The sequence below is a fragment of the Oreochromis aureus genome, linkage group 13 (genome assembly GCF_013358895.1).
Source record: "Oreochromis aureus strain Israel breed Guangdong linkage group 13, ZZ_aureus, whole genome shotgun sequence".
Taxonomy (NCBI): Eukaryota; Metazoa; Chordata; class Actinopteri; order Cichliformes; family Cichlidae; genus Oreochromis; species Oreochromis aureus.
The window spans coordinates 25,488,925-25,511,731 of NC_052954.1; the positions used below are offsets into that span (position 1 = coordinate 25,488,925).

At 39.8% G+C, this 22,807-nt stretch overlaps 1 protein-coding gene across 8 annotated transcripts in view; it reads left to right on the forward strand.

The window, feature by feature from the left end:
- Window positions 1-22,807, forward strand: part of LOC116325791 (girdin) — a 63,696-nt gene that overhangs the window by 22,172 nt on the left and 18,717 nt on the right. For 7 of the 8 annotated variants that reach the window (XR_005615298.1, XM_031746805.2, XM_039621568.1 and 4 more), the window contains exons 4-14: window positions 6,171-6,240; window positions 12,516-12,574; window positions 13,357-13,440; window positions 13,567-13,707; window positions 14,497-14,669; window positions 18,988-19,069; window positions 19,594-19,752; window positions 20,172-20,318; window positions 20,417-20,561; window positions 21,108-21,286; window positions 22,250-22,387. Coding sequence is in view for 7 of the 8 variants with exons in the window: in XM_031746805.2 (XP_031602665.1) it covers window positions 6,171-6,240; window positions 12,516-12,574; window positions 13,357-13,440; window positions 13,567-13,707; window positions 14,497-14,669; window positions 18,988-19,069; window positions 19,594-19,752; window positions 20,172-20,318; window positions 20,417-20,561; window positions 21,108-21,286; window positions 22,250-22,387 (1,377 nt within the window). In the remaining variant the exon portion in view is untranslated. Of the gene's footprint in view, window positions 1-3,820; window positions 3,867-6,170; window positions 6,241-12,515; window positions 12,575-13,356; window positions 13,441-13,566; window positions 13,708-14,496; window positions 14,670-18,987; window positions 19,070-19,593; window positions 19,753-20,171; window positions 20,319-20,416; window positions 20,562-21,107; window positions 21,287-22,249; window positions 22,388-22,807 lie in introns of those variants that run through there. The other variant, XM_039621567.1, reaches the window with a different exon arrangement.

Consider the following 22,807-nt stretch of genomic DNA (forward strand, 5'->3'; position numbering starts at 1 on the left):
TAATGCCTTTTTAAAAAAATTTAGTTTAAATGATTGGCTGTTCCACATCCCCCATGTGTGAAATGGAAATGATTAGACATTTGTAGTATTGGAGGCTGTCATATTGACTTGGCTAAGGACATTTCTGCTGTCACAGTTCGGATAAAGCACTGAAGGCTTTCCACGTGAAATCTGTATGAGAGTGTGTGTGCACATGCATCCCTCGGTGTTTGTAGCACATTGCCATGACATGCTCAGTGTGATGGCTGGTCTCTCCTGCATGTCCATCATGTTTTATGTATGTGAGCTAAGCCTTTGCCAGCTAATCCAAGATGCATATTAGGCTACTGTAGTTTAGTTTTTATTATTCGCCTCACCTAATCCTCAGAGCATGCTCTTGAGGGGGAAAAAGTCAATTTAAATAGCACCATACTTGAAAGTGCTGGACCTGATCTCACCTATAACACCTATACCTTGTCAGAAACCTGTAGTCTACATACCCTACACCTCCCTCCCACAGTCTGGGTAAAATATATGAAACTGTGACAGCGCCATGATGTTATACTGTGAACATTTCCCACACATTTAGTCTTCATGAATGCTGTCAAGCTACAGTCTTCTTTTTTTTCTTCTAAGTTATAAAGTCAGCTGCAGACTTGTTACTAAAGAGATGTAGTGCACGGTGTCTTGAGTTCTTTTGACAAAGCTCCAAGCTAACACCCAGACATATCACAAGATCAAAGACTACGAAGTGCTCTTCAGTGTCAGTGGGGGAAGAACAGAAGGAAAAACTGTTCACGGTGTAGTTCATTCTTTTGTAAAGTCTTTAACAAAGCAGAAGAGGAAGTTGGGTGATGAATCAGTGAATGAATCAGCTGTAGTGCCAAATCACAACATGGGTCATAAAGAAGACTATGACCCGTCATGCACCGACACAAATCCATCAGTATAAGCCAGTTTTATGCCATAAAAGCTGCAAATTAATGACATGATTAATATAGCAAACTTAACATGTTGTAACACAAACTTTTTGGAACACATTAGGATTGGTGAGTCCCGAATATTGGGTGACAAGAAAGGGAAAGGGACACTAGAGGTTATTTACCACTTCCAGATGATTGGCTTTACCAGCAAGAGAGCACCAACTGGTAGTTAACCTCATTCACATATACCAGTGATTGACTTGGTTTATAAGTGGGTCGACATCAACTGAACAAATAAGGCTGTTTTATAATATCTATTTCTCCATAGTTATTTATGTTTACAAATGATCAGTGGAAACAGGCTAATAAATTAAAGTAACAAAATGATTATATAAATCCAGGTCCTTGAAAAGTGAAAGTTTGCCTTCGCAAATGAAAAGCTATACTTGAAGTGTGAACATAAAGCGCTAAACTCAGTTGTCATTACTTTGCATGGTTGTCATGAGTGCGAGAAAGCAGAGCTTGCAAGGCAAACACATGCTAGCTTGGAAGGGGACAGGTGTGAGCATGAATGGATGAGGAGCAGTGGTCAGCAGTGGGACAGGTGGTTGTGTCAATCTAGTAAATGACTTAATTATTTATTTTGTACTTGCAAATGCTCAGTTGACCTTATAAAAATCATGTTCTGCTGGTGTTTTGCCATCAAAAAGGCACAAGAATGTTTAAAACTTGTCTGCTTTCCACAGCAGCAAAGGCAAAAATATTTTTCCCCAGGCTGAACTTGTGGTACTATATTAAACAGCAATGGAGTGAGTCTGAAGTGTAGCTCTGTGTGTGTGCTTATTCACTCTGAATACCAAAGAGATAATAAAGCAGAGTGCCCAAAATTTCCCCAAATTTTAGACAGTGACTCTAGGCTCTGTAGTTTCCTTTGATCCATATTTTGACTTCTATTTTTGCCCTTTAAAGTCAGATGAATTTCACCCAAAGCGGCTGTCATGAGTTGTACATGGTGAATTGGCTGTCAGGCACACCAAATGCCTCTCTGTGAGATGCCAACTGTGGGCGTCTGAGATACGCTGATTATTCTGTCTGACGCTTGTTGAGTCAATCTGTCTCAGCCTTCAGACGTTATGGCCGTTTGGTCGCTTCGGCCGGGAACAGCCAGACATTGGTCACTGTTATCACTCCATTTTATCATTGTTATCAGTGTTGTATTTGCCATTACCACATTTGTTTATTGCTAAATATGTACTTGTAAAATGCTATAACATTTATTGCTATTTACAAAAAGCACGTGAAGTTATAATTTCAGAAATGCAAATTATATGTAGGCTTTTCTGGAAATTTATTTGGAAATGTATAACGACTCCTTTCCTCCGTGCATGCTCAGACACCAGTGTAGACAGAGGGAGAGAGACATAGCAGCTACGGTCACTGCTGTTATCACCACTGGGATGAAACCATGGCAACCATGCTTCGGACCTAATAACCATTAATGCCTGTTGCTGTGACCCCCTACTCTCACCTTTACCCCATTTTAGAGGAGCGTCTCTGTTATCAAATTATTAAAGAAAAATTAGTGAGTCTAATGTTCTTCAACTAAAATATTACAGTCTAAAAAAAGACAACAAAAAACTAAGACCATGTGAAGCATGTTGTAGTGCTATTTGATGACAGCCAAAAATCAAAATCACAATTATTTTGGTCATATATTCGACTTAAGGAACATCATCCATTAACTCATTTGAAGTATTAAGGATTTTTCTGCAGGTTTATGTCCTCTAATTAAAGGCTTCCTTTCTTGGCTCAAGATGAACTTCACAGTGGGGGGGAAAAAAAAAAAATTGTTCATGTTCGTCGTTAAGGTTGTAACAATTTTCCAAACCTACCGTTTAACATTTTACTTCAGTTTTTCTTTAGGGGTGATGGAGGGACAAAATAACAATTTTGGCAATAAACTTGTTACTCTGATATATTTCCAGTCCACTCATTATCTGACCAAACACAGGTATCCACATGGGTACCACACTACATGAAGACAAAACTGATATATTATTTGTATCTTGATTATCAATTATTGCAACCTTGGCAAACAATGGAATGGAAAATCATATTTAAATATAATTGTTTGCACAGCCCTAGCTTTATGTTACAACTCCTTATTTGTCAGTCTTTCAGACTATGTGGCTATCTGTTTAAAACCAGATGTGAGAAATGCACTGAACATCTGTCACCCCATCCTCTGTATATCTTCCTGTGTGAAGCGGTGGTTCTCTCTCTCTTCATCAATCCAAACAGCTGACAAAGGTTGTCAGAGTTGCTGCTTCTGCTGTGAGCGTCTGATAAGGAGAATAGTGCTGAAATTGTGTTTGCAACTTACTGAATAAATTTCCCTTGACATGAAAAATATATTGGCCCATACACGTTCCTCAAACTGCAGCCATGTGTACAAACAGTTATTTGGAGATGGGGAAAAGCTGCACTGAGATTTTGAAGCAAATCTAGAAATTTCTTGTGTGTACATAAATATATGCATATTTTCACCTTTCTTTTTGCAATATCTTACCTGGTAAAGAGAGCCTATTAATGAAAAAGTGAAGATGGCCAAAAGTTGTAGTTTTTTAGTTCCTATTACATCCTATTGTGTAGTTCCCTAAGTTATACAAGGGATATAGTTTTGAATTCATCAGCTGAATGTAGCTGGTTGATTATTTCGGAAATGTTTCAAAGCAGCAACACATGTGGTTCTATTTTTAGCCAAAACCACCAAGTGATGTCAGTTTTGTTTTCTTCTTCTACGGTGAGGTCACGGAGTATGTATAGAGCAGTTAATTACTGCACACGCAGAACTTCTGCAAAACCCTTTACTAATATAAGCCTCGTTGTCATGACTACAGCAGTGCACTGCACAGAATAGTCAACTGTCAGGTCAGATGAGTTCAAGTTGCTCTCTGCCATCAGGTAAGTATGAAATATTCAAGTTAGCTGACCTTTATGTATATTGTATTTAAAGAAACCATCTCTTCCTTTGCATCAGACATGTGGTTTAGGGTTGGTTTATACTGCTCTAAAAGTTTAGACCATGAACACTGTGGCACTTAGCTGTGTGCAGTTTGTAATGCACCAATCTACCAAATGGTTAGCTGGAACTTTCTGCATTTTATAGATGTTGCTTCATGGTAGTTTACTCTATTTCTTTTTTTCTTTTCTTTTTCTTTTGTTTTCTTTCCTTTGTTTTTTTTTTTTAAGGGGGGCATTTTATCTTTTGCCTGTCTTGTGCACTTTCGTTTATTGCGTTTTTTCTTTTTTGTGCATGTATAATATCTGCAAAGATACAAAGCCCGTGTCAAAAGGAATTGTGTACTTCAGAAAATACTAGTTGTTATTAAGTGTCTGAAACTCCTTGTTCGGGTCCAGCTTTTTATGTTTTGTTTGTCTGTATCACGAGGTAATACATTTGCCTAATGACCTCAGGCAGAGAACAAGCACCCTACAGACCAACATTTTTATTCTTATACAGTAGCTTAGGCTGCACCTACTATGAATCTTAATGCAATGAGCCTTCAGTTGGTTAGATGCCAGACATGCATGACTTTTACTAGTACAAGTCCATGCTCTAAAATTAATTTACCTCTTCATGCTTTGTGCAAACTGATATACTTCATCACAAAAAATAGGGCTGGTGGACGCTGTTTATATAATGAAAATGGGTCATTTTAGATGGTTGCTTGGTGGTTGATGGGCATCATGATGGCGTCATCACATCATATGTCATTTGTGGATATAAATGATGTTGTCATTAATTTAAAATGATAAGATGCTTTTATCAGGCGGCATAGGTGCAGACATGATAAAAACAGGTCATTTTTTGTGTTGTTAGGAAACATTATAATACCCTAATATCTGATATAGAGATACATGTTTGGCTCCTGAAAGTTCTTATGTGCCAGATTTGTTGCTCAGCCACTGATGGTCCAGGAGGAGCTGGTAGAGAAAGACAGAGACCACTACCAGAAAAATACTCAGTGTTGTTTTGTTACATGGCTAATGTGGGTATAATTATGTGCCCAGAGGCCAAAGTTATGTCGACATTTTAACAGCAAGGGGCAGAAACTGGGGAAACTTTTAAGACCAATTTTAAAACCAATAAACAAGGACTGGGAGGGAGTTGGTGTGTTTCCATGTAGCCTTTTTTGCTGCAGTGCAGCCTAAGCACTGCATTTCTTATTGGGATTTCATGATAACGTCCACAATGCAGGTCTTTGAGAAAATGGTAAGGGCATCCAAAAGGTGTCTTCTGTTGCAGGTTCTCGTTATTTGGCTGATTCTGATTCTGGCTCCTTGGTGTCTTTGCCTTTTTGTTTGTTCCAACCATGCAAGGCAAACAGAGCTTTTCTGAAAGGTGGTTTGAAAGAGATGGTGTCTAGAATAGAGAGTTGCATACAGAGAGAGAGAGCAGCAATGTAAAGTTTGTAAAAATGATCTATTTAAGGTTGTGGACCTCAAAAAGGAAATGTGTATATAGCCCTTTAAAAGGTATTAGACATCTTATTATGATGATTTGAAGTCATTTGTTGCTAGCTGTTTGTGTACCGTTGCCGCACCTTTAATTTGTCTAAAATGAAAGCATCAACACCAACATTGTCGGTATGTGCAGATGTACACATTGGTGCATTTGTCTACCTGAGTGTAATTTGTTTTGGTTTCATTTTGGTTATGATTGAAAGGTGAATGTAGAAGGCCCTGCGGCATAGACCACACTAGCTGTTTAACCCACATGCGCACCACTGCCACTTGAATCATCTCACATATGCAGTCACTACCAATGCACGAAATCTTATGGTTAGCCAAATACTATTGATTTATCTGGCCCCACCCAGTGTGTAACTCTTAAAAATTTAAGAATTGTCTTTCTTTGGAAGAATATTGCAGTCCATTATCGATCTCACCTTCCTACTTTCACACTGTCAAATCTCTGAGCATCATATTTGTAATATTTCAATTATTGCTATGTAGCCATGTATTGATAAACAATTAATGCTAAAAAAAAGATGATCTTGGATGGTAGTATCCTCTGATAGACGCATGTAGCGCTACAAAAGCTTTTTAGAGTCCAATACTCAAGAACTCTGGCAAATTAAAGTAACATTTGGACTTTGTTTAGATTTATGTTGCTTCGATTTCTTTTCCATAATTATTTTTTAAAAACAAATAATTGACATTGCGCTCCCTTGCTGAACATTATTTTCCTTTTTTGTGTGACAGGAGTGTCTCCAACAGCTGGTGATGATGCCTTTACCAAATGTGCTGATACTGGGCCGGAACCCTCTCTCTGGTAAGTGCCAGCGTACTAAACAGTACGTCTTCATTATACAGACTGGCGGTCGGACCCGTCCTGTGCCGGTTTTAACTTGACTCTAGCTGAGTGGCACTGGCAGTAAGTGTGTTGCAGGCAGTTCACTAAGAGGACATTCAACATTACAGAGCTCCCCGAACTTCATCAGAATGCAAATTTAATCCTGTTAAATTATCCAGTGCTTTGATGTTTCATGTGAGCTTTCTCTTTGGTGCCTTTATTTTTTCTTTTTCTGCACAATAATGAGCTGTTAAATGCCATTCATAACCCACGCTGAATCGAAACTTAATATTTTTCATTTTCTTCTGTTGATTATATTTTTGCAGCGATGTGAAGTGGACCAATTATAGGTTTCACAATCTTTCTGCAGCTCTATTCTCAGAAAGCGTTGTGAAAACTTGTACACACATTTTCCACCACAAGCAAGTCGCCCACGGCCACATCTGTAGAGTTCTATTACCCAAAGTGTGAAATTCATTTAACCCCTTGGCATCGAAGCTTTGACCTGGTGCACCCAGCTATGCAACTTAATACGTCTTAGTCGCCTTAAAAGCAACAGTCGTGCAGAGTCGAGTGTTCAAACACCATGATAATATTTTATGTAGCTTGACCTGTGCAGCCCTAACTGCCAACTTGATACTCCAGCATGAACTTAAGTAAGCCACTGAGGAGAATATAACTAACAGCAGATCATTATTTAAGATTATGCCATAGTGGTTGTAGAAATACGTTTGTATAAAAATATATGATTTGGGGGTGGTGGTGTTCAGCCAGTGTAGACCAGTAGACACACCAAAAGATCATTGGATTGGTTGCTCTACATTGGGAAAACTGTATCCACACAAAGGTTCAGAGCTTTTGTGTAGATGTCTGCAACTTTAATCACGAGCTCTTCAGTGTATTGTTTCCAGGCTCAGGTCACAGATCTTGCTGAAAGATCTGCACCTTTTTAAATACCCATCCTCCCCCAGCTGCCTTATCATACGTTCACCACAGCAGTTTGTTATTTTTGGGTTTTCAGCACTCTTTAGTGGTCACAATTACCCTTTTTAATTCTCATATGCCCCTACTAGCATGAAAGGTAAATAAATGAACAATAAGAGGCTGCAAGTAGTGAATACTTTTGTGTGTATGGATCACTGGCACTAGATTTCATAATTGCTATTTCTTGCTGTTTATTAATCCTTGTCAGTCCCTGTCTGTTTGTTTGAATACGTCACTGCCTTTTTCACAGCGCCTTGGCAGTCTTTCACAGCCTCACACAGCAGCCTTTCGAAGGGCTGAAGGAAATATTAAGAGGATACCGAGGTCGACCCAGTGCACGAGTGGAGTGAAGCTCCATGCAAGTGGGCCAGACCAAGCTGGAAGACTTCACTGTGCTTTTTACCTTGTAGCTCATCAGATAATCACTTAGCAAGGCAGCAGCCAGTCAGACCAGTGCTGGCTGTGGAGCTTGGCTCGCTGGCTCAGTGACTGCCAGCTGAAAGTCATTGGCCATGTGGCTTTTATTATGCTCCCATTAGGGGGCAGGGGACAGCTCTCCGTGTGTGTGTGTGTGTGTGTGTGTGTGTGTGTGCATGCATGTGTGTTTGGTGGATGGGGGAGGGGTGTCTTCACAACAGTGAACAGTGGGAATGCACTGTAGTACCCCCCTCAAGGCTCTGGTTTAACCCTAGCTCCCCTTGCATAAACATGCAGGGTTATATGTACAGACAAACACTCCCTTGTGCATGCAAGTAGTGTCTGGTCGGTACGGTTATGTGCACATGTCAGAAAAACGGAGTAGCTCCTTTGTTTAGTCCGTCTTAAAGTCTGTGAATTATCATCACTAATATCTTAGCTAATCTATAGCTGCTTTCCTTGGGCAAATTGAGTGGCCTTTTATAGTTATGATCCTCTTTTCATCACTCCTGCTAATGGAAAATGCTGTTCACTGACAGCAGCCAAAAACAAAGCTGAGTCATCATCAGACAAAATTTAAAGGTAAATTTCGCCTTGGGAAACGATTAGCGGAGTGTTTTTGGACTATTTCTAAACCCTACAGAATGCTCCCTTATACTGAAGAACGCCATAATCTGAAGCCCTCTTTAACTCTATGCAGAAAACTTCCACGTAAACTACGAGAAATTACATGTCGGATGTAGTACCATGGAACGTTGCAGTGTCGGGATAAAAGTAGTTTCCGGTGACATCAGTTAGGAAGTGGATTTCCTCCAGAAGTCTAAATCAAGCTCAAGTCGTATCAATCACAGTGCTTTGGCTGTCCTCACTGTATAGGAGCACTCAGACTATTTGTGTTGCCGAGGCTGAAATATTTTCATTTTGTGGAGATCCACATTTACCTCTGTTTGTGTCACCCACTGTATATTTGTGTGAATTTCCTGTCTTTGCATAAGATTTGAATTAGGACTTTGCTTCACCTTTGGTCCGAGCATACAGCCATGTGCAAAAATGCCTTATATAGTTTAAATATTTATTTTATGAATTAATATGTTTAAGCATGTGGATGACACTGGTCAAAACCTGCCGTTTTCCATAAACAGGAATATGAAAATCTCTAAAACTGAGGAAAAAAGTTCTGCCTATTTTTACTATGTTGTGGTCACTTGTGCGTCTATAATAAGCAAAGTAGATGGAGAGGAAACCAGTGTTGGGTTAGCGCTGAGAGCTGGGGGATTGGTGGCTATTAATATAAATGGGTAGCCTGCCTGAGTAAAATATAGGTGCAGGAAATTCTGGGTAAAGCACAGTTGCTCTAAAATGATCTCTAAGTAAGGTTTAGTCAGCTCTGCCCTGTCCTCTGCTCCAGTGAGATGGGTTGAATAGACTCTGGCACCTTGTCAAAGCAATATCATATTGCATGTACCAGTATTATTGCTGACATGCATGCCATTGGGTCCTGACAGAGCTTGCATGTACATGGAAGCACACAATTCTGTTTTTCCTCATAATTGACTCACATCCTCCCACACACTGCTGTGGCATTGCAGGAAGAAAGGTTGGTAACTGTCCTTCTGACCTCTTGTTTCCTGCCTACAGGATAAAAGAGGGAGGAGGGGAAAGGAGGTGAAAAAGGAAGCCTAGATGAGTGTGCTCAGTCTCAGAAGGTGCAGATCATCTATAACAATGTTAGAGGAAGGAAGGAAGGATGGGTGGATGTGTGTTGCAAAGAATAAATGGATGGATGAAGTGAAGTGATAAGAAGGGAGGAGGAGAGTGATGGAGGACCAAAAGCCAGCAGAGAGAGAAGGGTACCTCTTTGCTGCTGGAGGGAGATTTCTTTCTTTCTATTTTCAACCTTGCCTCTTTGCCTTCCTCCTGCTCTCTCTCTTTTGGTTTCTATATTCTTCCCTTGTGTTTGTGTTGCTTGTGCGCTGTGGTGCTTTCCTTCTTTTGTGTCTCTTCCTTTCATCTCTCCCTCTTACCGTTTCTCGCTCTTGTTCTCTCTGTCTCTCGGTTGCTCTCTCTGATGGTATAAATTATTTATCCTATGAGGCCCCTTATCTTTCCTTGGTTGCTTCAGTCGATTTGCTGAGCTAAATCCCTTCCCTGACTAGAATAGGTTCCTGTGGCTCTAATAGACTATTGTTAAGCCCAGTGGCTCTGAGAATTAGTTTTATCCGTCACCCTCCTAGGCCCAAATTCACTTTTTTTGTGTGCTTCGTAATGAGTGACTGACTAAGCACTCTTCAGTATTCACTCTTAAAACAGCACTGGTTATTTTCTAGATACAGTTATTAAGAGTTAAGAGTATTTACTATTAATTAATGATAATATATAATGAAAATGAGCTTTTTCAAAAACTGATGGATAACATGCAGTGACATAAGTGTTCAGTTAATTTTCTTTTCTAAAATGATTCATGACATCATGCCATTTTTGGGTCACAAGCACAGTGGATTTGTGAAAAACACCTGACCTTGTTATAACTGATTTCTATACGAGAAGGTTAGAAAGTTTCCCTCTGAGTTGTCAACAACCTACCACTGATTTCCTTGGCTGCACTTCAGCACAAATTGTATTACAAGAGAATTTCCATATTATGATTGAAACATTTAAATATTCACCTCCCTATAATAAATGCCTAAAGAAGAAAAAGTCTGCTGCAGAGCTCCAGGTCTCTACTAGCTGGAATGCTCAAAAAGAGAGGGAGAAAAAAGAGACCTGCTTCACTATATATTTAACGTAATTGAAAGTTATTTTCTCACATATGAATCCTGTAAATGTTGGGACAGTCGGGTCCTGACATTGTCAAGCAGTTATCACACAGATAGATTTTCAGTGTTGGCAATATTCCACTTGGTTTAGGGAAGGATGCCGAGGGAGAGCATCCTAGAGGCAGGATGCAGTGAACACACCGGATTATTACCTGTGATATTTCACAACGTGCAAGCCGGCAGAGAGGCAGGGGCTGTCACACAGACGGGGTCTGGGAGATTAAATACAGTTTAATATCTGATCTGACTCATTTGCATTCTGACATGTCTGGTGATTTCTCAAAAGCTTCAGGGCTGCATTATATTTGTGAAAACAGAAAAGTTTAAGCAGCTCAGCAGCACATTTCTCTTCAAATTTCTTAAATTCAAACTACATATACGGACTCCGTCTTGGACCTAGGGTGCAGTAGTTATTCTCAATATTGTATTGCTATTCAGTTTAAAATATAATTTAACCTGTTACTTTATGGTTAAGTGGAGATTCTGTGTTACTCGGTAATAATATTGACTTTTGTGCCTCTGATTCAAGATTGATGAATGTAGCATAATTGATTTGTATAGAGAAACCTGTAAAATAGCTGAATAGACACTTGCAATGGGAGTCTCTGTTTTGCCATCCTGAAGCAAAAACGGTGTCTGTTGCTCTTTAAAAGCTCCTTGACATAGAAAGCAGCATGTGCTGTGCTGACTGCTAGGCTGAGCAAACGCTGACCACTGTCCTCTGTCTGTACCATGTCATTTTTTGCGGCCACTTATGGTTTTTATGTGTATGGTATGTGCTCGCTTCCTGTCAGTCTGCATTTCTGCTGGTTGTGTGAATGTATGGAGGTGCCGTTTGCATACACACTGTATGTGAAATGCCCTTAAGTTGCTGCTTCCCACAGCTTTTTTAGCCCCCCCCCCCTCCCCAAACCCACTCCAACATGTACTTTTCAGTCCTTCATGAAAAGTACTTTCATCACTCATTCATCTCATTCTAATCTTTTTTTTTTTGTCATTTGGAAAGTCCCACGAAGATTGAAGTTGTTGATGAAAATTGTCCTTGTGTATGGCTGCTGTTTAGCTGTGATGATTGGCCCATAAAACAGACCACCCTAGATCGAGAACATGCTGTCACTAATCTGGATTTATTATCGTTTTAGGAGGACAGTGTTAGCACTTGCTAGCCCCCCTGGGCTGCAGGATGAGCTGGCTTATCACACACACTCTGATTATGAACTGAGGAAACAGTGTTAGAACAGAGAGACACAGATGCCCTTAACTAGCATTAACTATACCACTTAGTCAGTGTATGACACGCACACACAAACACAAACATGCACCACCTGGTTTGCTGTTGTTCAGTCCCAAATCACACAGATGAGCTCAGGCCTGTTGAGCAGGCAAGCAGCTGTTTGTGGGTTTCAGCAGTTTCTGACAATATGTCCTGACATGTGGAAGTACTGGGTGTTCACCCTGCCAGCTTACTGTGCTGTGGAAAACATCGTGTCACCGTATCTGAGGAAAGGTTTTATAAGGGGAAACAGGAACAACTGAAGAATTTAGGCTTATTGGAAGTAAATGTGGGAATGATTTTATTCCTGTCTTAAAATAAGGTGAAGCTGGTGTTTTAATCTGAACCTACTACATCTTGATTTTTTACAGGGAATCTGGCTGTGTGAAGCCCTGTCTCCAAAGGACACACAAGCCTTAACAAAGATAAATTTATTACTAATTGAAAAAAATCAGTTTGTAAAGCTTAATTATGAATTAGTTACTGACCTACATCATGCAATCGATCTGAGCTTGTGGTGGTGAAGAGGCTGCGGAAAATACTTCCACTGCTATCAACAAAACATCAATCAGTAGCACTTATTAACCAACCTCTGTGTTTTTACTCCTTAATAAACCACAAAACTGAATGCAAAGCCAGGCAAGTAAAGGGAGTAACAAGACACACGTAACAAATGATCTTTGATTTTCACAGGAATTTTGTTTGGGTTTTTATGCAGACATATTTAAAGTTATTCCCCTGCTGTGCCCTATGTCTTCCTTCAGAGCAAGGTCTGGAAGAGATGAAGAAACTATTGCTGTTGCTACTAGGCTGTGCTGTCCAGGTAAGAGCTCAGTGTAGTCGACCTAAACGCTCCACATAAGTGCATTTGATAGACGTTCCATGCTGCTCTGACAGTATGAAGAACTTTCATAACAGACGACTATCAACTGAAGATGATATTTTATGAGGAGGTCAAATAGATATCATTGTTATTTGTCATTTTTAGTGGTTATACTTTTGCAATTTAATTCTTAATCCAAAAATCAAATTTGGAAGAGTTTAGTCTGTTTAGTCCCGTCTTCCTCGATTTACTGCCAGCTTTAACTCTATGATACAACTAACGCTGTGTAATGAATGACAATGCAGACCTTTTCCTGTCTTATGACAAAGCCTGCATTCAGCTCTGATTCACTGCACTTCAGATAAAGCCACTGACCTTTCACCAACTCCACTGTTTTATGCAAATGAAGCTGCACCTGTGTTCATGCACTTAACTGACTTGATAATGTGCCTACCACAAGGCTTCATTAAAACACGCTGATGCCTAGTTTACTTATCAGAATTATTCACTAAAACTAAAAAAATCAATTTTTTCATCTTCTTGCATCTTATCCAGTTCAAGAGCCTCTCAGCTGTTTTTGCTCTTATCAACTGTCTGATGTATAAGAATACACTCGGTAAATAAATGCAGCTCATGTTTACATTGTTGGCCTGCTGACCTCCTCTGGACCCCCAATTAACCCTGTCGACTATGTCAGATCTCAAATATCGTGCCCTTGTTCTCTCCATTGAAGATGGAGAGATTTAACTTTTGCCCCTGCATCCTCCTCTCTCTGTTTACAGTGTGAGAAAAAGGAAGAGTACATTGAGCGTATCCAGACTCTGGACTTTGACACCAAAGCTGCCATAGCATCACATATCCAAGAGGTATTTCTCCTCCACAGCAACCGCAACAGAGAAAATGTTATAAGCCTTGCTAAACCTTTCAGCTGGTGTTCACTGTTACATTCACTATTCACTAAAGCTTTGTTCACAATATGATGGTAATTTTAGGTGACTCATAACCAAGAAAATGTAGTGGACCTGCAGTGGTTGGAAAGTGGGGAAATACCTCCAGAGGATCTGGACAGCCTCTCCAGAAACCTGGCTTTCCACCTCAAGCGCCTGGTGGATGAAAGGGACACACAGCTTGAGGTAATGACATACTGTATACGTGCGTGAATATACACTTATTGAGGCTTATTAGCAAAATGACAAAGTACATAAACAGTGCAGACCAAAGAACAAGGAAGTGTAGAAAATTTAATGAATTGAAATTCTCTCTGTTGTTGGGGGAGATTTGCTGATGAAAAACTTTAGGTCACTTTCTAACAGGGTTATGTGGAAATTTTTCCTTTTTTTAATGTTACCACACGAGAGAAACCTCAGGAAGGAAGGGTTGAAACTGTTAACTGTCGCATGGATGGAGGGGGGGTGTGTGTGTTTGACTTTGACTTCGTGCGTCATTGAGTTTGCAACCCATGGGGTGCAGATCCCAGTGACAGATACAGCTGATTTTTGTGTGTGTGTGTGTGTGTGTGTGTGTGTGTGTGTGTGTGTGTGTGTGTGTGTGTGTGTGTGTGTGTGTGTGTGTGTGTGTGTGTGTGTGTGTGTGTGTGTGTGTGTGTGTGTGTGTGTGTGTGTGTGTGTGTGTGTGTGTGTGTGTGTGTGTGTGTGTGTGTGTGTTATTAAGTGTGTTTCTGGGGGTTCTAATAGCCTCCAGATTATCACTGTAGTCCAGCCGCTTTCAATTAAAATCCCATTTCCTGTCGGGGGCAGTAGATCAAAATGGGCTGTATGTGGGACTGTGTGCACTTTTTATTCTGTGCTAGTTTTTGGGTGGTGGGAGTCCTTCCGTTGAATCAGTGAATCTCCTCTTCTTTGTTTTCCCCTCTTAGCATTTACACAACACCTCACCTGCTTCTGTTTTCTGCTCCCATCCAGACTATAGTAGAGCTTACCCAGGAGAGAGACTGTGTGCAGCTCTCTCCACTGGCTCCCTGTCCAACCCAGTCTCCCGGTGACTCTCCCAGTATGAGGAGGACTGAGAGCCGACAGCACCTCTCTGTGGAATTGGCTGATGCCAAGGCCAAGATAAGACGCCTTCGGCAGGAACTGTGAGTGCAACCGCCATATCAGCTTTTTAAATAATTATCTAAATTAAGCATAGGGAACAGAAAAAAGAAGCTAGAACTGTAAATAGATCTCTGTGGGTGCCAATTTTGTTTCCTACTGTTGCAAGTGTCACAAATGTGATCTGAACTGGGCAGATAAAATGTTGCACGGTCATCAGGATCAGTATTTGAACTTCATCAGATTCTTCGTGATCAGCAATCACCTTCACGGTGAGAAAAGGATACAGTCTAACTGGATATTTATCCAAAGAGTTGCAGTCCATTTCCACTCGGCCTACTTATTAGCTGCATGAGCCTTCGTTGTTGTTATGAGCCACACACAAAAGAAGAAAAAGTGAAGCCATTCTCAGAAACCTTAGAGGCCTTTTAAATGTGGTTTATGAATAATAGAGCTTCCTTTTTAAAGTGCTGTAATTTTCCACCAGATAAAGGCTTAATGGCTGACATGGATCAGTTAGAAGAGAAAACTTTTCACTTCAAGTGGAAGTATTTCAGTGTGGCACGAATGAACTTAACTTCTACCTGTCCTAACAGACAGGCTGGTGCCTTGAAGTTGGTGGTGTTGTTTAATGACTTTCCAGGAACTGTTTTGCTCTAAAGAGGATGATTTTCATGTTTCTGTTCCAGCTGAAATAATCATGAATTGGATTCCAGTGATAGTCAGGACTGATAACATCCCTCTGTCAAGGAAATTGTTTACACACTTGAGTGGATCTAATTTGCTGGATTGAAGTGAATCTGTCACCATAACTGCATTTAAAATGAGTACAAGCCCTGTGTTGACAAAAATGTTAGCTCACCGCAAAGAGGTTAACTTAGGGGAAAATCACCAGGACTCAAGTAGTTTTGTTCATGTATGTGTCATTTAGTCAAGCATACCCTAGTTTTCTTCATCAAATTAAGAGAAATGACAGCCATCTATTACACAAAGACCCATTTTGAGTCAGAGAAAGTCCTGAGCACTTCTTAAATTTATAGAAAAAGAGAAGTCCAACTACCTACCAGTTAAAGCTTAATTTACATGGATAGAACTCCATAAGAAATGACAAACATTGCAGGCTTGTTCATGCAGTGTGAGCTGCTGTCCGTATTCTTTTTGAAATGTTAAATATATTTATTTTACCAAATAATAATTTTAAGGATTTAGATCTGGGATGTGAGTTCTGCTCACATTATATAATATTCACATTTTGTTAATGTATAATGTAGGCTATCACTTCTAAAGGGTTTTGGTCTCTTGGATAGAAGGCCATATTTGCTAATGTGCTACCTCATGGATTAGACTTATTCTCAGTTTTAACTGTCGACTCACTCCAATTTAAACAGGTTGTTGATTAGTCCAAAGGGTGCATTCCTGTTTGTCGAAGGATGCATAGTTTTGTTTCCTTTGTTTAAACGAAATGTTTGTATGAGGCCTAACTAAAGGACTAAATTATGGTTCTTCAACAATTGGTTGTATCTTAGATTGAGGTGCAGATCAGCCACTTCCTTGTCACATTAAAAACATTTCACCTTGAATGATCTTAAACTAATTTGTCTTAGTTCTTGTGCGGGAATGGGCCGCCATCAATCACTGTAGGCGTTTCTCTTATCTTTCCTTCCTTGACCCACATTTATAATCTCTTCAGTTAACTTAAACAGGGACTCAATACAGCAAGAGCAAGATTTATTTTGTTTGTTGGTTGCTATAGTGCTGCTGTGTCTGTGATAGAAAGGTTATTGTCATGTGATGAGCTGTGACAAGGAACAAAAAGGTCTGGTCACATGATTACCCTGCCGTCTTTAAGGGAGAGGAAGATTGTTTGTTGTGTCTATGGATGCAGGCACATACACAGACAGTGTCTCTCCATATAAGTGTGTGTGTGTCTGAAGGAGACCAGGTCAGAGCTGGGGGGTATGTTTCCACAGTGGTCTGTTTTTGTTAATGTTTTGTGCTGTTTCCACTTATCTGCCCCCCAAAGCTTATTAGTTTTAATATTAAGGTATTACAGCTTCACCTAGATATATAAATTTGGACTCTTCTAGAATCATATAGATGGAAATATTGAAAAGTAAAAAGTAATATTTTGTTACGTTTTGGGATCTAAATGATATAGATTGATTGAAAAGCACAACAAATCTTTCAACATAATTATATCTGGTGTCCTAACTTTTCATTTTAAAGCTGTATTTTTATTGAGAATGCTTTTGTTTGTTCTTAGACAAGAGTATACTTTTTTTTTTTATATGACAAAGAATTAAAGCTATGAAAATAACACCAGAGTAACAGATGGAGGACATTTAGATATTTGTTAGACTAAGAATAAAGGTTTCTTTGTTTCTTGGCTTCTTGAATATGGCAACTCATACAACTGTTTGTCTGTGCATGCATGGCGTGTTAAACCATTCGAATAAGCACCAGACTCAGATGCATTCACAATGAGAGTCCAAAACTATCTCCGTGGGTGGTGTTGACAGGTGTGTGTGATTTTGGGCAGGGAGTTAATTGATGAAATGAAAACAGAAATGGGTTAAAGAACATTTTGCTTGAGTACTTTCTAGCATCTTAAATAATGTGAACCTTGGAAGAAAGAAGGTGAACGAGAATGCCTGAATTAAAGGATGCTTTTTATTATTCAGATGGACAGAGACTCCAGAGAGCAGTAATCAAATAGTCCATCAAATGTTCAGTGGAGCGGGTTCATGCAAACACATGCACACAGAGAGCAGCATCTCAGGAATGCAGTCACTTTCCTTCAAAGCTACCCTCTGTGGAAGGAGCTGGGAGAATTTGCAACACAGACAGCAAATGTCAGGCTGCCCTATTTCACTGTCATTGAAATAAATGTTACAGAACAGTCTTGGATAGAAAATTAACCCAACTGTTGATGTGAAAAAAAGAGTAATGAATTGAATTCTGTAGTTTCTATCCCAGCTTTTATGTCACTTTTTTTTTTTTTTTTTTTTTTTTTTTTTTTTTTTTGCTCCAAAGTGGGGAAAAATCGACACATGCAATCTCTTGAACTCTGTTTTTCATTTGTCTGTGACTGTTTTCCTTTGGCTGTTATTCAAAATATGCTGTCAAGCTGAATAGGTTTGTTTATTAGTCGCCAAATTTAGGGCAAGACGCAGGAAAGACGGTGTCCTAACAGCTACAGGTCATACACACCAGGCACAATAGGATATTTTTATGCGTCTGTCCCAGTAACGGCAACTCTGAAAACCTAATTTTGGGTTATTCTTCCCTTTCTCATGGACACGATGTTACAAGAATGCCTGGGAGGAATTTCCTCAAATGTGGCACAGTCATCCACTAGGACTGAATACCTAACTGATTCATATTACTTACTATGACAAATGTCATACAAAGATTTAATGGCATCAAATGATTTTTTTTTTTTTAAACGATGTAACTGCTGATTGCAAAGAAGCTTCTAAGACAAAAACAGTCAAAGCTGAAATTTGAGCATAACTAGCACGTGAAACAGATTGGGGCCTTCAAATAGCTGACGGTGGTTTTAAGAGATTTAACTGCTGAAACTCGGTTTACATTCCTGTTGCTGAATACTTATAACTTCTTGAAGCTTCTCAAATTACATAGACTAAGGGGTATCAAACAGAATCCAGGAGCAGCCCGGCAAAGGCTGCAGTCTGATGGGGGCATAAATTTTGGACTTTTAAGTGTATTTTCATTTTATTTTACATCTTTTCCTACTGATGAAGAGCTCCCCCATGGCCCTTCATAGGACACCAAAAACATGTTTTTTTGGTTAAATATTTTCTGTGAATTAACAAACTTCCTGTTTTAATAATTACACGACAGTATGGGCAAAAAGCTTCTAGAACTTTATGTGTAAAGTCATGCTTTCTTTCATTCACTGTAGCAGCATTTCTTTATCATGTAGAAAAACTGGAACTTAGTATTAACTTAGGTGTTTCAGGTATTAAATGTGTAGTTAAACTTCTTTACACTGACAGAGAGGCAGTTTTACTGGTCCAGCCCACTTAAGATCAAAGTAGGCTGCATGTGGTCCACGATATAAAAGAAGTTTGACATTGTGTGTACCTACTGAAACTACTATTCTGATGATTTATTCTGTTCATATATTCAATTCTGTGCTCCACCCGTAAATGATTTACTGTAGCTGAAAGCTTTGAAATGGAAACAGCCCTAAGGGAATGTTCTTGTGCATCCCGAGAACTGATATACACAGGAATCCACACTTCTAAATACAAAAACCCTTTGGCATATGATTTTTGAGTGTAAAGCTTAATGTTTCTAACCTTTTTCCTATTGCTAACCTTTCTGCTTCGTTTGCAGAGAGGAGAAGAGTGAGCAGCTTTTGGACACCAGGCAGGAGCTTGAGAACATGGAGGTCGAGCTTAAGAGACTTCAGCAAGAGGTAACGTCTCCACTGACGTCCATACTTGTGCACCTACATGCACACATAACACACAAACATTCATGTGACTACATGTCCCCTCCACCTGCTCCTTGTGCCTCTTTCTAAGTCCTCTGTTTGTGCAGCTCTGCCAGGATTTAATCAGCCAGCAGGTGACTTAGCTCATTACAGGCTATTAGAGCTATCTTTAGTGAAGCAACAGCCTCACATGGCTTTTGATAGGGAGTGGGCGACAGGCTGACTGGTGAACTGCAGTAAACAAGGTGCATGAGGATAATTCTTGTGGTTCCAGATGTGTTTGTGTGGAGAGTTCGTTCTGACCTGATTTGTTTATGTAATGGAAAAAACCTGCTAAAGTTTCTAATAGCGTATATTTTTACAAGATTACAGATTCAGAGTTTTTTTTGGTGTTAAAGCATGTTTTGGTTATTTGTGTCTTTGTAAATGGAATTCTTTATGTCAGTTGCTCTTTGTTTCATGAATCCACATAATCATGCCCTGCATTTGTTTGCCAACTCCCTCAGAGCTATCAGCTGCTGTCAGATGCTCGGTCGGCTCGGGCCTATCGTGACGAGCTGGATTCGCTCCGAGAGAAAGCGATACGTGTGGACAAGCTGGAGAGCGAGCTGAGCCGATACAAGGAGAGACTTCACGACATCGAGTTTTACAAGGCCAGAGTTGAGGTACGTGGCTGCACATACAGATCAAACATGATCTCATAGCCAAATATTAATAACTCTAGTTTACGTTGGCAGTGTTGTGATATGATGTAACCAGTATGAGACCCATCTTATTATCTATACTGCAATATCTGTGTTCACTGCAAACTGCTAGTTTTTAAAAAATAAATATTGATGTTTGAATTAAAAATTGAACTATTGTTGGTGCTCTCTTGAATAAAAACTATAAATCTAACAGAAAACACTTTTGATGAATATTTTGTGCCATTCACATATATTCAAGATTCATGCATATATAAAACTGTGTAAGCCCAGTCTATGCAATAGTATTAATTTAAATCTAAGCTTTTGTTTAAAGAGCACAACATGTCCAAGTTGCAGTTTTGTTGTTCACCTTTTATTACCTGCTGACTTTTCTGTAGGAGCTGAAGGAGGACAACCAGATTCTGCTGGAGACTAAGACGATGCTGGAGGAGCAGCTGGACGCTAGCAGGACCCGGTCTGACAAATTACATCTCCTGGAGAAGGAGAATCTGCAGATCAAATCCAAGATCCACGACCTGGAGATGGTATAATGATGCATTTTTTAATTCAGTGTTTCAGTATTGGTGCTATTTGGAAAGTACAAATAGTGATGAAAACTTTTGTTTTCTCCCCTATCACCCAGGAGCGGGACATGGACCGTAAGCGAATGAAGGAGCTGTTAGAGGAGAACTTTGTGCTTGAGATGGCCCAGAAACAGAGCATGGATGAATCCCTGCACCTTGGATGGGAGCTGGAACAATTGTCAAAGACACCAGAGCTAACAGAAGGTTAGAGGAGAGCCACGAAGTTGAAAGGTCGAAAAATAGCATGTTGAGTTAAAATGCTGCTGACAGTCACCTGAGTTCACCAAGATTAAGGGTTCAGATGGCCCGACAGATCAGACTGTGGTCATTGGCTCTTAAGCCTGGCGTCTTCTCTATGGGCCTTGTGCATTTGCCAGCTTCCACTGGGTTTTCTTTCCACTTGGTTAAGACCTGTAAGTAATATTCAAGCGCTCCTGAAAGATCAGCGGTGCGTTTGGATTATAAGAGTGGTTAAGAGGTTTAACAAGCCAGGGATCTGGATAAAGACTTTGTGTGGGAGTTTGTTTGTTAAAATGGCACTTTAAAGGCTTTAAGACCTGTAAAGTTATACCATAGTGCTTTATGCTTTGAATTAATTATTTTTCCTTTGGACTTGTAACGTCAGTATTGCCAAGTATTGTTTTGGTGATTGGCATCTTTTAATGGGTTTTACTTGGAGCTCAGAAAATCAAAACAGAATTCTTTGGTTTTAGTTGTTAACATTTGCTATTTATAATCCATTTTTTTCAGCCCCTCAGAAGTCTCTGGGGGAGGAGGTGAATGAGCTAACGTCAAGCCGTCTGCTAAAGCTGGAGAAAGACAACCAGACCCTGCTGAAGACGGTTGAGGAGCTCAGAGCAGCAGCCAGTCAGGACACTGTGACAAAACTGGTCAAAGCTAACCAAGAAAACCAGAAGCTGAGCAAGAAAGTAAGAATTGACGTCATATTTTATTATTGTTCTCTCTGGGAACTAGCTGAAAGTAAATTCCTGTTTTCTGTTTGGATTGAACATATCTGATGTTTGTCGAATGACTGCGACGACTATGCTTCTGATTATGTTATTCGAAGGAGAAATGCCTGCTTCTACCCCAAGTCCTCCCCAGTAAAAACTGGATATATAGTTAGTTTCACATGTAGGTCCTGAGCTGTTCACTGTTAATTTCTATGACTGAAATAAAGTGGGTTTTCTGTGTGTGTTCTAGTATAGATTTGCAGCTCTACATCTGTTTTTCGAGGCTAAAATTTATGTCCTTTATCAGATTAGCATATTGCACCAAGTTCCTCTAAAATATATCATCCTAGTACTTGACTCTAGACCTTTTCACTCAGTAGGAGAGAAAGGAGGAGAGAGGGTATAGAAAGGGGTGTATGGGAGGTTGAAAGCAAACCTATAAATCCGGGGAGCCCTGCATTGCCTTTTCTTTTCCAGTCTTTGACACACCAGTGCCCCTTGCTAAGAGAAGTCTCTCAGCTATTTTCAGAAACATAAGCTTCTCTCTGTGGCCGTTGAATAAAAGGCATGAAATTGTGTTCGTATCTCACAAAGAGAAAATTCAGAGTTAGAATTTTTTTTTCTGAGTGAATTGAGGAGCCAGAGCACATTAAAATGTGAATGCAGCTGCTGGGAGAGTCGAACCACAGTAATATTTACTTTTAATGTGTGAACAGCTGCTTCTATGTGTCTATCTGCAGAGTAGTGACAGAATGAGGCGACGTATTCAGCATTTGTTATGGATTAATAACTGCATCGCCATCTTTGTGACTACGATATGTCGTCCACACAATTGATGCTGCAAGACCATCTCCCGTGCATCTTTTTCTTGTTCTGTAATGGAACAAGAAAAACTCCCAAGAACAAAAATCCCAAACTTGCTTTAATTATTGTTTACAGTTGGAGTCGTTGGAGAGCGAACTGACAGCAGACAGAGAGTCGCTCCGCAGTGCCGAATCTCTCAGTACTGACCTGATGAAGGAGAAGGCTTTGCTGGAGAAGACTCTGGAAACCCTCAGAGAAAACTCAGAGAGACAGGTACGCACACGCTTACAGGAAATGACACATCATCAGTAAAAAATAAGATGCACAATTTTAAGAAGTCAGTAATCCAAATATATTTTGTAGTCGTCACATCCTACTCAGTTGTAAATGTGCCTAAAATATCTAAACTATATTTATTTTATATAACTATATTTTTCTAAAAGATAATAACCTGGAGTGGAAAGTTTTTGGTAAAAAGCTAATTAGCTCTGGAAAGCTAACCCTGGCTTGGATTTAAATCTCTCCCCCTAATGACGTCCTGTGCCTCTTTTCAAGAATGATACTTCACTGACTGATTTAGAGAGCAGCTTTTCTGAAAACCAATTGCATAATATTTTTGTGCCTTTAAAATGTAATAACATTCCAGTCTATTGGACAGTCTCAGACCCATTAATACAAATGGGGCTCTGACAT